This window comes from Polyodon spathula, chromosome 4, assembly GCF_017654505.1.
Source record: "Polyodon spathula isolate WHYD16114869_AA chromosome 4, ASM1765450v1, whole genome shotgun sequence".
Taxonomy (NCBI): domain Eukaryota; kingdom Metazoa; phylum Chordata; class Actinopteri; order Acipenseriformes; family Polyodontidae; genus Polyodon; species Polyodon spathula.
The window spans coordinates 4,325,020-4,340,372 of NC_054537.1; the positions used below are offsets into that span (position 1 = coordinate 4,325,020).

A 15,353-nucleotide genomic window follows, 5' to 3' on the forward strand; every position below is an offset into this window, starting at 1 on the left:
CATTTAGTAATATTAACATCCTTTGTGGTACAGAAAACAGTATGGTAACCTCATCAGCCATCTGAGTTGTATTTAATTAACTAGTACCGTCGTGCTGAAATGCATCCAGAAAAGTTATACTCTACACTCGACTGCAGTCAACCAATGAAACGTCAGACCAGGCACTAGGCTATGGTGTGACTCAAGAGACCGACAGAGAACCAGTTTAACTCTGGAAATGTGAGTATACGTTTTGTTTATAATGCAAATGGAGAGATGATATAACAATGTCCACTTAACTAACATGAATCCTACTGTATGTACTAAAATGAGGATAATAGCATGAACAAGAAGAAGCTTGCAGTCCAGTCCATGATTCTACACTGAGGTACGACAAGGCGTCTCACTACATGGCTTTAAAAGTGCACCTCTAGAAGACCGGTTGTCTTTCACAGGAATGGAAAGCACAATGTTACCTGCATAGGCACCACAGAACAAACCCAAGCCCACAGTAAGGGTCTAGGCAGATGGCCACCTCTCGAGATGGATAAAGCTCACACTGCAGCTTGATTGAGCGGCAAAAGGCACTGGTGGCTGTGTGAGACATCTACAAAAAAACAAAACGCAAACAAACAAAGAAACACTCAAGCAATTGTGCTATTCTCACGTACACGACAGAATAGAATATTATTAAGCAGTCAGGGATGGAAATAAGACTCCTATTACATAGCAGTGGCAACCATGCCAGGTTTTACTGCAAGCTTGATTGGCTCCAGGGTATAGGTAAAAGCCTCAGGTGTATCATAGCAAAACCAGCAATGGCTCAAACTGTGTCTCAGCATGGGGCCATGTTGTAATAACTATCCATTTTCGCAACAGCTTTCCGAGGTAAAACAACTACATGAATACATTTATAATGAATTTATTAATTATACTTACTGCTTTTTATTACTTAAAATATCTAGTTTACAGTTAGATAGATAGATAGATAGATAGATAGATAGATAGATAGATAGATAGATAGATAGAAACACAGTGCTCCCCCTTTATAAGGTAGCCCTTTATACTGGGAACAGGTTATAAGGTGGTACAGTTATGGCTCCCATTTGCCCCATAACGCCATTACACTAACACTAGTATTCTTGTTATAAGGAGGAACAGAAATAGCAGTCTCTTAAGTATAGGTCCCAATTACAGCGTTATAAAAGGGGAGCACTATATTGGTATATATCGACTATATTATTATACCAGGCATTTGCATTGGTCCAATTTTTTTGGAAGTTGATACAGTATCACCTCGCACACTGATCTTACATCTTCTATAACAAATACATATATTTATGTTACCCTGTTGACAGGGTGGTATTTTTCTCAGCCAGTCATGAATGAGTTAATGAAATGTGCAGTAAAGATCTTTTGCAGACGGTAAAGGGATCAGTGTAGGAATTAGTGCTCTAGAGATACCAATATATTGTGGGGGCTCCAGCCCCAAAAAGAAAGGCAATTCAACATCATTAATTCATGATCAATACTGAGCAGCACTGCACAATGCAGTCAATAAGAAATACTATGATTGTGCACGCAGGCAGACAGACAAAGCATACGGTACAGTGAGCTGTCTTTTTATTGCTGTTACTATGGAGATAGTGGTTCACCTACAGTCCACACAACACACAGATGAACAAACAAGACACACCTCAGTAGCAGCACCTGCTCCAAGAAGTGGAACTAGTATAAATGGCTGAGCAATAAGACGAGGCCCCTACCTTCACTCCTGCAAGCATTCCTGTTGTGGACACACTGAAATCCAGATAGGCCAATGTGTCCGGGTCTGAGGGCTTGTATACTTGGGGAGGTCGTTTCTTTGGCAAATCATCTGAAACGGGAAGCATCCTAAATACACACACATACACTATTGACTCCCAATTAATTCCATATTCAATTATCGCATGAGTAACAAGTATGTTAGTAACATACAGGACCCTGAAAAAAGCAGCTCGCCATCACTCCCTGCATCCACAAGGTGCACGCAACACCACAGTACAGATGAACAGGGTCATCCATACTGTAGCACCATTTTTATCATTGAGAACATGAGGTAGTCCCTCCCCAAATTTGACCAATATCCTATTCATTGTCCAGTAGGGCATTGAAAAGACTGAATTTTTCACTCCCTAAATAAGACACTGGTTTAAACACAATAAAAACGAGGTATTAAACAGAAGACATTTCAGACAATGCCTACCTCAGTGTCAGGGCTTCAACGAGGCAGTCCAAAAATTAACAGTGCTTACATAAGTAACAAATACTTTCCAATTCTATATTGAACTTGAATAGTACCACAGTGTACGAAGCTCTGTGTCAGTGAACACTTCTTGATAAACTCCTGCAGTGGTGTAGTGGAATAGACACAGTGTCAGTGATGCTTTGCAAGGTAGTTTTAAACCCATTACCTGTATCCAGGACAGGGGGCCATGTTCTCACATCTACTGTGGCCGATGCTTCCTTTGACCTCAGCAGTTTACATACTACCTGCGATGTCATTATACAGGCTGACCGGCTGACCTGCAAGAACAACTAGATCAGCTGCGTTTTCATTTATTATAACAGAATACCAGCCACCGTCTTCCTGCAAGCCAGTGTTTGAACACAATAGACTTATGAACCGCAAGCCTGAAGGCTGAATTATTAGAGTTGCAAAACAACAAAATGTGGTGTCAAACACACAAAGTCCATATTATTCGATTGTCAATATTATACAGATTGTAAGGTGGGTAGGTAGTTTTACAAAACATAATAAAACTCTTTTAAAGTATAAAAGTGATACAAATGCATAGTTCTAGTGTCTTACCAGGAAACAAGCCTTGCATTTTTAAATAATATGAAAGCATGTGGTACAAATTCTGTTACTGTAACAACTTTCATTGTAACTCCTTTTACAACATAAATGTAGCAAAGGTCATTCTGGTATTGGATATTCTGTATTGGAGAATCTGGAAGGGCACAAACTTAAAGCAAGTGCACAGTCTGACACCATTTTTTTATTAATTGTGTTAATGAGTGAAAGTCAGTATATATGTTAATTTTCTTAAGTTTTATAACAAACACATTTTATACACAGCAGCAACAATAAAAACAATTTTCCATAAATAATGCCTCCAGAAAACCTGCTTGAGTAAGATTAACTGAACTTACAACAACAACACAAACATAAGCCCAATGCAAATCATTTCAGTCATATTTAATACAATTTATCATGCTCAGAAATCTAGCATGGGAATTACATGGTAAGCGACACAATTTAAATGCATCTGTCACCCGTAATTGAGTATTTTGGATTGCAGTATTACATTAGACACCAATGCTGGCAAAAAAAAAAATTAGACAGCACCTTCCGTTACCACGGCAGATTATTGACTAACCTCTACAATCATCTTTACAGTGGGCAGCGTAGTGGCTATGTTCTGTGGATGTGGAGGTCGCACTGTTATTGGCACACAGCCTGCATACAGACACCCGTAAAATGCTGCAATCAGGTCTATTCCTGCATGAAGGACACAAAAGAAAATTCTCATTCTTAACCAGCGTTCGCGATTAATCAAACCCTGTGCCAGCCGAGGAGCTGCTGTGGAGAAATAATGAGGTGGTTAAATGAGTGAGTAGTTAATTGAATGCTTTTTTCATGCAATCCCCTTGTCAGTAGTGGTTGTGCTTGACTGACTCTATTGATTGGCTCTTTGAATGCTTCTTTAGCCATGAAAAGCTGGAACTTCTTCCCTGACTACAATATACAGCCCCCCTTCCTTTATCGTGAAGGCGTGGAGCAAAACGACAAAACACTCAATACACTGACTTACAGTAGCACTGAATTTATCGGAGGCAGTCCAATATGTTATTATAGATAGGGTGACCAGGTGTCCCGGTTTAGCCAGGACAGTCTCGGTTTTCCATCAAAGGTCCCAGTGTCCCGACACGTTTCTCAAAAATTTAAAAAGTCCCGGTTTTCAGCCACTTCCTTGTAGCGCAACACTCTCCATATACCTTCGGTCAAAAATAACATAAACAACCGCTTACTATATAACTTAAAATATGGAACCTGCAGTGAACACAAATAAAAAAGACGCTCAGGTAATCAAGAACATTTTTTTTTATAACGTGATTAACAGACATGCATGCTTATTCCTCAGTGCGGTACGCGTTTTCATTTAGTTTATATTCAATATAAATCTACAATTATGTGCAATATTTCATAGCTGTTCAGTTCTGGTGGGATTTAGCACAGACACAACAATGCAGAGTAGCGGGAGGGTGCAAGTCCCTGAATCCACCAGGATAAACCACATCAACAACATCAATAAATAGAGGCATCCTGACGCACAGAGTCAAGAAAGAAAAAGAAAGAAATGCCAAAACGTACAATGTATTTTTAACAATGATCTACAGAATGCATTATTATTATTATTATTATTATTATTATTATGCAAACACAATAACAAAGTAGCCATACATATATAATACAATATGGCAAGTTAAACTAATTAGCCACAGATTTTAAGAGTGAGATGATGGCTATTTAAATAACCATTAAATAGCCTATATTTAACATGTTTAAATTAGACTTAGCAATTATGCAATTATTTAACAATATGTCCTGGTTTTGAGCTTTGAAAAACCCTAATTATATACTAGTAATTTTTATATATCTCTGTATATCTTTTTTATGTGGGCACTTACCATGAAGAACTAAGGTAGCAATTTATTTAGTCTGGTCTCAGCTCAGCTTCACAATCTACCCTAATAACGAGCAAAGGGGGGGGCTAAGTGACACATTAAGGACGTAATTACAGTTTCAGCTCTCCCAGGCATGTGGAATAATTACAGGATACATTTAGGGGAAAGTGAAGAATAAGAGCTGATCCACCATGGGAGGCTAGTTATACACCTGAGATTACAAGCAAAGACTGCTCTAAAAACAGATCAAAACATTTTCTGCCAATCGAGCAAGCTTTAAAATACCTCAGTCCTGAAATATTAAGACAGGACTACTCTCGTAAACTGTTGTCTCTGCTGTCAATACAGTTACACAGCTGTCAGAAATGTAAACAAACAAACAAACCGGGGTGCACCATTTTACTTGGAACAAATACTATAATTAAAACAAACCACAACGCACAGAGAAGCAGCTGGATATAAAGAGAGACAAAGAGTATTCAATGTATTGCGAATAACAGATCCCATTCACAAGACAGGGTTTGCAGTTCATATCGATGTGAGGGCAGTTTGTTTTGTTTCAAATATGAATTTTCTAACCCCCCCAATTTGGTTTGTTCATTTCAGTACAATATGACTAAGTGAAAACAGTTCAGAAAATGTTGTACTGTGTCGCTGTATAAAATATCAGCAGCTAAATCCAAGGCAGCCTACCTGGAGGGTACACCAGAGCCACGTGGTCTCCATCTTGCAGGTGGCCCCTCTCCCCCAGCATTGCTGCGATCTTCTCTGCTCTCTTGTGCAGCTGAAGGCAAGTCAGGGAGCTGGCTATTGTCCCCTGAACACAGAAATGTAAAAAAATACAATCAAACAAATGTGTGTCACTAACAAGACCCTCTGTTCCAAACACAATGCCTTTGCTGCAAAGTATAATGAGACCTGTTCCTAAATGCTTCTTGCTAGTTCTGTAGCACTTTCATTTTATATTCTGTTTTACAAAAAATAAATAAATAAATTGTACGCAGCATGATGGTAAATACTGTGTTAATCTGGCATATATTGTCTGTCTGAATTGATTTTATAGATTCAAAAACTGCAATATTATGCAGGGCTTTTGGATGGTTTTGAGATTAAACAACATTTACATGAGAGCTGAATTTAATAAAAAATGGTCTGAAAATCCCCCTGAAATATTAAATCCCTCGCGGAGTCATATTCAAACAGCAGCATAGAGCCTGGAGAGGGATTTCGTAAAGTACAGTTTATACAGAATAACCTTCTTTTTGGGATTACACACACACTGTGGTTTACGGAATGGTGAAGATGATGAATCTGTCTTTGAGAAAAATCTCAAGCTCCTTCTGCATATTGGACTGTAATAGCAGTCGCTTGGGAGGCTTACCCGTGTGCTGAGGAGTGTGTAAAGTACATGGTCGGGAGGCTTACCCATGTGCTGAGGAGTGTGTAAAGTGTATGGTCGAGAGGCTTACCCGTGAGCTGAGGAGTGTGTAATGTGCATGGTCGAGAGGCTTACCTGTGAGCTGAGGAGTATGTAAAGTACATGGTTGGGAGGCTTACCCGTGTGCTGAGGAGTGTGTAAAGTGCATGGTCGGGAGGCTTACCCGTGAGCTGAGGAGTGTGTAAAGTACATGATCGGGAGGCTTACCCGTGAGCTGAGGAGTGTGTAAAGTACATGGTCAGGAGGCTTGCCCGTGTGCTGAGGAGTGTGTAAAGTGCATGGTCGGGAGGCTTACCCGTGAGCTGAGGAGTGTGTAAAGTACATGGTCGGGAGGCTTACCCGTCTGCTGAGGAGTGTGTAAAGTGCATGGTTGGAAGGCTTACCCGTGAGCTGAGGAGTGTGTAAAGTGCATGGTAGAGAGGCTTACCCGTGAGCTGAGGAGTGTGTAAAGTACATGGTCGGGAGGCTTACCCGTGTGCTGAGGAGTGTGTAAAGTGCATGGTCGGGAGGCTTACCCGTGAGCTGAGGAGTGTGTAATGTGCATGGTCGAGAGGCTTACCCGTGAGCTGAGGAGTGTGTAAAGTACATGGTTGGGAGGCTTACCCGTGTGCTGAGGAGTGTGTAAAGTGCATGGTCGGGAGGCTTACCCGTGAGCTGAGGAGTGTGTAAAGTACATGATCGGGAGGCTTACCCGTGAGCTGAGGAGTGTGTAAAGTACATGGTCGGGAGGCTTGCCCGTGTGCTGAGGAGTGTGTAAAGTGCATGGTCGGGAGGCTTACCCGTGAGCTGAGGAGTGTGTAAAGTACATGGTCGGGAGGCTTACCCGTCTGCTGAGGAGTGTGTAAAGTGCATGGTCGGGAGGCTTACCCGTGAGCTGAGGAGTGTGTAAAGTGCATGGTAGAGAGGCTTACCCGTGAGCTGAGGAGTGTGTAAAGTACATGGTCGGGAGTGGTCTGAGCTCGCCACTGTAACACTTCTGAGAGGAAGAGGAACTACAAAAAGAAATACAAGCACAAATAAAAATGCATGACCCGACGAAAAATAAAGTGGCTTCTTCTGCAAGAAGCCCTTAAACAGAACACAGATTTACAGCACAAGATAGGGGACTACAATCACAAGCGCTTTAGTCTTTGTGTCAGAAGTGGAGCCGCATATCAGCATCATAACCAGAGTTGACATTCTACCAGGTCAAACTTAGGTTTCAAGCTATAGCTGCAGTATTTATATGACTGCTTGGTATTTACTATTCAACCTCCAAATCTATGTTGCACAGCAATCCAACTGAGAAAATTAAGGAGTCTTTTGTACTTTATCAGAATTTTTACATGAACATCAGCATTGAAAGTGGCACAGAGAGGCTACTGTATTATTATTATTATTATTATTATTATTATTATTATTATTATTATTATTAAATTAAAACTCTAACATGAATATATTATAAACCTAATTCATTTTTAAGCATAAAAAAAACTAACATGCATGGTTTCTAAAATAACTGTGAAGAGCATTTCTGAAGAAATAATACTTAATTCTTATTTTTTTGTTATTTTTGGTCTAGACAAACAGAATCTGAAGCGACAGAATACAGTTTGTCTGAAATCTAAATGTTGAATATCTCCTGGCACTTTGACTCTGTTAAGAGAATCTCCTTCCTGGTTGAAACTGCATTTACAAGTGTGTGCGGCATCTTTAATCCTCTGTGCTGCTGCTGTTTACGATTAGCCCACTCTTAATCATCCTTGCTATTCTAGTTACATTTTCTTGCTTTGAAAAATGATCCCTAGGGGTGTGAAGCTGTAGTTTCTGTAGCATAGTGACAAAGTGGGTAGAATATGTGCAGTTAAACCGCTAGTGGTCATACACAACTCACTTCAGAGGTGTGTAGTTACAGTACAGTTGCACCCCTAGTGGTCATACACACCTCATTTCAGAGATGTGTAGTTACAGTACAGTTACACCCCTAGTGGTCATACACACCTCACTTCAGAGATGTGTAGTTACAGTACAGTTACACCCCTAATTGATGTGGTAATGCAGGATTACCACATCAATTACAACATAAGGACATAAGAAAGTTTACAAACAAGAGGAGGCCATTCGGCCCATCTTGCTTGTTTGGTTGTTAGTAGCTTATTGATCCCAGAATCTCATCAGGCGGCTTCTTGAAGGATACCAGTATGTCAGCTTCAATAACATTACCTGGGAGTTGGATCCAGACTCCCACAATTCTCTGTGTAAAAAAGTGCCTCCTATTTTCTGTTCTGAATGCCCCTTTGTCTAATCTCCATTTGTGACCTATGGTCCTTGTTTCTTTTTTCAGGTTGAAAAGTCCCCTGGGTTGATACTGTCAATACCTTAGGATTTTGAATGCTTGAATCAGTTTGCCGCGTAGTTTGTTCAACACTGAATTGATCACACACGCAACAAAACAAGACATTTATACTCTTGAACTATACAACCTGTTAAACAAAAATGATTACATGAAATAAACGCAAAAAGAGCACGAAGCAAGCTTTCTCATCCCTCGCTCAAAAAACTACTGCAACCGCAAGTACAACCAGACACGGGAATGAGTGATCACGCAGTACTCATTACACAATGTTTAGATCTGTTCGGGAGTTCTGACCCTGCATAACACACACACACACACACACACACACACACACACACACACACACACACACCTTTCTTGCCTGGTCATTGTCTTCAATCTGTCCTAGATCTCGTCCACTGGCCTGAGCGATCCGCTTCCCAGACACCAGGTTCCCCACCATCACAGAGGCAGGCCCGATCTCTGGAACAGGGGCAGGTAAACCATCAAAACCACAGTGCCTCACTGGACGCGAGTGCTACTGTTAGGTACGATTTTAACTGCGAGTCAAGAGGCCACAGACTGGATTTAACTGGAGTCACTGTATTAGACAGTGTGGAGAAACACTGTACATGTTAGAGGTTATCCACTCTACTTTATAATACTCCAGGCATTTACTTTAGTACTGTTGGACCCAACCAGCAAAAAAATTAACTAACAAATAATTTAAAGAATTTTTTGTGTCTGTGTTTGAACAAAAAGTTTGATATTCAAGAAACCACTCTAACATGTTAGAAGCTAGAACAGTCTCATCAATAGCTACCCACAAATACAGCTTTGTGAACAGGGCTCGTTGTCAGCAGTATTATGAGGAAGGCCATTTTCCTTTCCTTTAAAAGACCTCCATATTGACTGTTGTGTACCTGGCTGCTTTTGCCTTGGCTTGGGCAGATTTGTTACACAGGTGTGTGGACACATCAGCACATTGCAAGGATGTAGGGAGCCTTCCAAAAACAGCTGTTTCGTTTCAGACAGGTGAATGCCACCGAGAGGAGTTTTCGGGAGGGTATTGGCTGGAACGAGGGCCAAGCAGTAGACCCCTACTTGATGAATGCTGTCTATTGCCTGAAAAGGAAAACAAACAAAAAAATGTGAATTTTTGTATCAAATATGGCAGGGGTGTCCAATCCTGGTCCTGGAGGGCTATTCCACTCCAGGTTTAAGAGGTACAGTGATATAATAACTAGTCCAGGGTCTGGGTGGATTAGAACAGGGTGGGAACAATGACCATGAGTAGAAAGGCCAATTTTGGACTCTCCTGAAATATGCCTTTCTTACTTGCATAGGATTTGCATAACCACCTTGTATTGTAAGTCATAAGTCATCAGTATGATGCATTTCAGAGTAAAGGATGAGTCAGAGGTGTTGCCTGCTCACCTGTAACACCCTGCTCATCCACTGGAAACTGTCCTCCTCTGTGGAGTCAGGCCTCTGCTCGGCAACAATCACTACCCTTTCATCGTGAAGGACACTGATGGAGAACACAGCTATCCTGTAAACAAAACATGAACATTGGTCTTATAACAAGACTTTAAGTTAAAAAAAACAAAAAAAAAACATTCAATTTAGTAAAGCTTCATTTTAGTAACGTGAAGACATAGAGTGACTCAGTGCAAATTTTAAAACCAGTACAGCAGCAGCACTCTAACAAGATTGTCATAGGCATAAAAAAGGCACCTGCATCACTGCACAAACAAGGGTCCTCCCAATCGCCTTCTCAAATGATTGTAAGGTGTTTTGTGCCCCAGAACAAAGTGAGTGCCCCCATAGGAAACAGGAGTCACCCTTCTGGCATTCCCATCTGAGTCTCCTCAGCAAGCACTGTCTTAACACCATGATGAAATCTAATGACAATCAATGCCCCAACTTACAAGTATGGCTACTAGGTGTCCACTAGATGCCTTATTCTCTGTGTAAACCCAGTACCTTGTGTAAATGTACTGTACAGCACTATCTATCATGTGTTTCATTGAGCTTTGTCTGATGTTTCAGATCATGGAGTGCCGTATTGAGAATAATAAATGGAATGCAGTCAATCACAAGAACAACATTCCATCAAGGTGTTCTGTGACATTTATATTTATGAAATATATCACAGAACCTAAGGGGGAATAATTCTGCAGGCTGTGTTCTTTTCCTTGTACAAACATAGATAGATTTTACCCTATGTAAAAAAAAAAAAAAAAGAGAGAGAGATAATGCTTTTGATTTCTTTTTAACAAACTAAACATAAAAGAGACATTTGTCAAAGATGTAAAATGAATAATAATAATTAAAAAATAAACATTTGAAGTAGTTTGTATTTTAGTAGTAGCTTGTGCTATTTTAACGGAAGGCTTGAGGAAGCAAGTGATTGCGTAGGTGATCCTTCACAAGTCTGACAGGATATTTTTTGGTAGGTGATCCTTCACAGGTCTGACAGGATATTTTTTGGTAGGTGATCCTTCACAGGTCTGACAGGATATTTTTTGGTAGGTGATCCTTCACAGGTCTGACAGGATATCTTTTGTTGCTACGGGCCTTGCTTCAATCATCAGTACTATTCATGCATTATATTATTGTAGACTAATACACTGTAACAGCAGCCCAGTGGGTTTCAGAGACACAGATCAGCACTTTGATTACCTTACCTACAGGTATCACAAGGTAGTCCAAGACTAGTACTGGTGTCTGTGAAGCCAGCTGTTAGTATTTATAGGAGTATTCAATGCTTGGGATGTTTCCTGGGTATATTTCACTGGTTCTTTACTTGACAATTGAAGATGGCTGTTATTCCATGTTCTGTGTTAGCACAGTTTTTGAGTAAATGAATACAGGCTATATTTATTTCTTATTCTGTTTTTTACACTGGAAACCAACCTTCCCCTGTAGACAAATTTCATGGGTTCCACAGCAAGCGCCGTCGCTACAATGTCATCAGCGTTGTGTCTCCGGCCACTGACCACCATCAGCCCGTCCATTTTCCCTGCGATAAACACCAGCCCCCCTGGGCCTATGAACCCTAGTAGCCCAGTCCTGGCAAACGGGTATTCACTGACGGGCGCCCCAGAGCTGCACATTGGGAATACCTTCCAGAAAACAAAGACCAGAATATATTGTGACACCAGCCTGCAATGCATGCTTTACCATCAGCCAGCCGGCTTGAACATAAAATGAGTTATAATGCGGCTTCTGTCAGGAGCTATGTGGAGGAAAAGATTGAAGAAATCACAAAATCCAAGTCTGAAATTGTATGCAGGCACACATATGGACTAGCAAGTAAATCATCATCATTAAAACAAAGGGTGTTGTATACAATATATATTTTTTATTTCTATAATATTTCTTATTTTTGATAATAAATGAAACTTTAATACACTGCTGAATGTTTTTTTCCTGTGCAATTAACGCAGAAATGACCCGAGTAATCTAATTATTCCCAAGTGTTAATGTGTGAGAGCTCCTTACCAATTAGAGAAGATTAAACATACCGTCTAGGAGTATGGTGAGTTTTACATTTCTAATAAAAGCTATACTCCTTTTTCTGTTTTTTAATAAGTCAGTTCAATTCCTATTTAAAATCTAAAGACACCTTGACAGTAAGCAAATTCCTGTCAGGTGCAACACCATCTCTGTTGCAGCGCATGCCTGCTCACCCTTTCCACTGCTAATCCCTAAAGGGAAAGTAAATGGAGGTTTCCTCACCTCAAAGGTGTTCTTGGTCATGCCTGAAAGGCCGTAGTAGGATGTACCGCTAGCAATGGAGCACACACAGAGCTCTCCGATTTCATCTGTCCTGCATATCTGAGGGACCCCATCCGGTTTCACCACACACATGAGCCCTGAAAACAACAGACAACACTTAGTAACAAAGTATAAAATCCTTTGGAAAGGAAAGGAAAGGAAACTGCTGATGGTAAATTAGTTTGCTCCATTTGGGCAACCACTACTGCAGAATGAATGGAATCCTTCCCATCCACTGCACATGGACTGGGGGTCAAGTGACTGTGCATCTTTTAACCAGAATGGATCTATTTATAACAAGATCCAAACGATCAGGCCTGTAATATATGTGAATATTCTTTTTCTACTAACGTGTCCATTGTCCATGCATACAACTGACAAGATAAATAATAAGGAACATAGAATACAGCATGTAGGGGGAGCTGTAGTGATATGTTAATGCCTCAAAGACAAAGCTGTAACATTGCTCTTAGTCAATGAACCATCTGCTATGCACACGCTGTATGGGCTTTAACAGCAATTATTCTTTGAATCATTGTGTTCCCATGACTTATTCTGTGCCAATGCCATAATTCAGAAGCCTGTAATGTATAGGCTATAGAACATTCCCCAAACCTGCAGACGTTATGCCAGCCTGTACTTTACAGGACAGTGACTGTTCTGCCCATCTATATCTGTGTAATTAAACTGCATGCACTACACTGTGCATGACAGACACAAAAATGCAGTTCCATGCATGTAATAAATAAAAGCAGGTGTTAATGTATAAAATATATTGTTACATGGTTATTATAATGCCTGAAAAGCTGAGAAGAAAATTTCCATCTACCTCCTGGCATGACTGTGCCAACATCCTGCACTGTCAGAACAGACAGCTTTTCTTCGGAGTCCACCCTGATCACCCCATAGCTCAGTCCCTGCATAGAGAGGACTCCCCTGCCAGGAGGCTGATTACTGTCATCTGTTGGTCTACAAAACACACACATGGTTTCCAGATTATACTGGGAACAATTTATCACTGTTTTAATCAAAAGGGAACTCGCACACACAGAATGAAAATTCACAGTGACCCCAGCTCTTGTACTATATTGCACAACCTGCAGTGATATCTCATTGTGATGCTCTAAAAGCCTTATCAGTGCATCGCACAAGGAAACAAAAAGAAAGAAAATCTACAATGTCACCAACATTTTCTTTAAAGCAAATATAGAACGATTTTCTAAATCTCAAATCTCAATCCCCCCCCCCAGCTCCCATACCTTCGAATAGCCACAGTGAGAGCCTCGGGAGAGCTGGCACATGGACAGATGACCTCTGGACGCAACCCTTTACTCTGGAAGACATTGAGGAATGCATCGCACGAAGAAATTGACCCTGAGGCAAAGAAGAACATTGGGGGATTGACTTGAAAGAGCCCAATAACATCCATAATAAAATAGATTTATGTTACTCCATTACTATAGTGTATCTCTCTTATTTTGTGCTAACAATATTCAAGCAATATATGAACACAAAGTGAACTAGATTTAAAAAAAAGTAGCCTGCTCAGAAGTCAGAGATTTATCTATCCAAGTCAACTATGATTTCTTGTGAAAAAAAAATCTGACTGTAATGGGTGCTGCTTGTGCAAAAACCTCTAACTATTTCAAGTAGCTTTATAGTGCATTGCTTTAGTTTCCACTCACTGATAGCAATACTGTATACTTGCAGTATGTGACGCTGTGCTTGTAATCACACCCTAAAAGGACACTTATTCTGTGTGATGCATCATCTTGTCTCATCTATCCCCTCAAACACTCCCAGACATGCTATATTTATTATACCTCCACTTTCTCCAGCAATAACAGTGTCAAAACAGCAATGCTTCATTGGTTAGGTGTTTCAACCAGTCATCCACTGTGACCAAGAGAGTAACTGAATACAGCTATATGTATTTTATGTCAAAGCCAGCAGTCTTTATCATTGATATGACCAGAGATTAAAAACAATATCGTTCTTCAAAACAGTCCATTTTTACTGGATGATTTCTGTAATGAAAATTAATGTGAAGTGAATTTGAAAGCAATATTTCAGGGATGTGGTGTTAATCCTCTGGAAATGGAAAAGACAAAGAAAATACAGCAGTCAAGTCAAAACTATACAGTAGCATTCATTAGTTCTTTTTTTCCAGATTATCAGTAACTCACAAGGGTTGGATCCATCAGCCACTATTAACATCCGCAGGGAGCACAGGTTCACATCCCTCTGGTCTCGGTGTGCCACCAGGGCCCAGTGCATGTCTCTCGATTTTACACATGCCACTTTTGCTAAAAGCAGAGACAGAGATACAATTAGGCTGTTTCATTTTCCCTCACATTGGTTTTCATTGAAAAGTAAACAATACACATTTTCAGAAATACTTTTATAATATGTTTAAGTACATGTGCTTTTTTTTTTTTTTTTAATTTTTTATAACCATAGAAACCATTTTCTAACTCTCAAGTGGACAGTTCTGATCGACTAATTTTTTACTGTACCCCCCCCCCCCCCCCCCCCCCCAGGATTAAGTAAGCATGATAAATAATAACACACACTGCAAGAGTTCTGGTCACAAAAGCATAAGGGGAATAATAGCCATTTTCTATACTTTTGAGGCATAAGCAATTAGGAAATAACACTTACTACCCAGGAACAAAAATTGTGTTACATAGTGTAATAATAGAGTGCAATGGAGAACACACACACACACTGAAAGAGGGTACGATAACAATAGAGAGCGATGGAGAACACACACACTGAAAGAGGGTACGATAACAATAGGGAGCGATGAAGAACACACACACTGCAAGAAGGTATGATAACAATAGAGAGCGATGGAGAACACACACACTGCAAGAGGGTACAATAATAGAGAGTGCTACAGAACACACAGACAGCATGAGGGTACAATAACAATAGAGAGCGATGGAGAACACACACACTGAAAGAGGGTACGATAACAATAGAGAGCGATGGAGAACACACACACTGAAAGAGGGTACGATAACAATAGAGAGCGATGAAGAACACACACACTGCAAGAAGGTATGATAACAATAGAGAGCGATGGAGAACACACACACTGAAAGA

The 15,353-nt window shown here is 40.3% G+C and overlaps 1 protein-coding gene across 11 annotated transcripts in view; it reads right to left on the reverse strand.

Moving 5' to 3' along the window:
• The window catches only part of LOC121314076 (disco-interacting protein 2 homolog C), a 164,076-nt gene that overhangs the window by 17,982 nt on the left and 130,741 nt on the right, over nucleotides 1-15,353 (reverse strand). For 7 of the 11 annotated variants that reach the window (XM_041246907.1, XM_041246910.1, XM_041246909.1 and 4 more), the window contains 14 exons: nucleotides 14,432-14,551; nucleotides 13,505-13,619; nucleotides 13,075-13,214; nucleotides 12,207-12,343; nucleotides 11,382-11,590; nucleotides 9,900-10,014; nucleotides 9,386-9,587; nucleotides 8,836-8,945; nucleotides 7,060-7,140; nucleotides 5,404-5,527; nucleotides 3,402-3,523; nucleotides 2,433-2,544; nucleotides 1,746-1,855; nucleotides 456-586 (listed from right to left, as the gene is read on the reverse strand). In XM_041246907.1, coding sequence (XP_041102841.1) covers nucleotides 456-586; nucleotides 1,746-1,855; nucleotides 2,433-2,544; nucleotides 3,402-3,523; nucleotides 5,404-5,527; nucleotides 7,060-7,140; nucleotides 8,836-8,945; nucleotides 9,386-9,587; nucleotides 9,900-10,014; nucleotides 11,382-11,590; nucleotides 12,207-12,343; nucleotides 13,075-13,214; nucleotides 13,505-13,619; nucleotides 14,432-14,551 — 1,828 coding nt within the window. The remainder of the gene's footprint in view (nucleotides 1-455; nucleotides 587-1,745; nucleotides 1,856-2,432; nucleotides 2,545-3,401; nucleotides 3,524-5,403; nucleotides 5,528-7,059; nucleotides 7,141-8,835; nucleotides 8,946-9,385; nucleotides 9,588-9,899; nucleotides 10,015-11,381; nucleotides 11,591-12,206; nucleotides 12,344-13,074; nucleotides 13,215-13,504; nucleotides 13,620-14,431; nucleotides 14,552-15,353) is intronic. The other 4 variants (XM_041246908.1, XM_041246905.1, XM_041246904.1 and 1 more) reach the window with 1 other exon arrangement.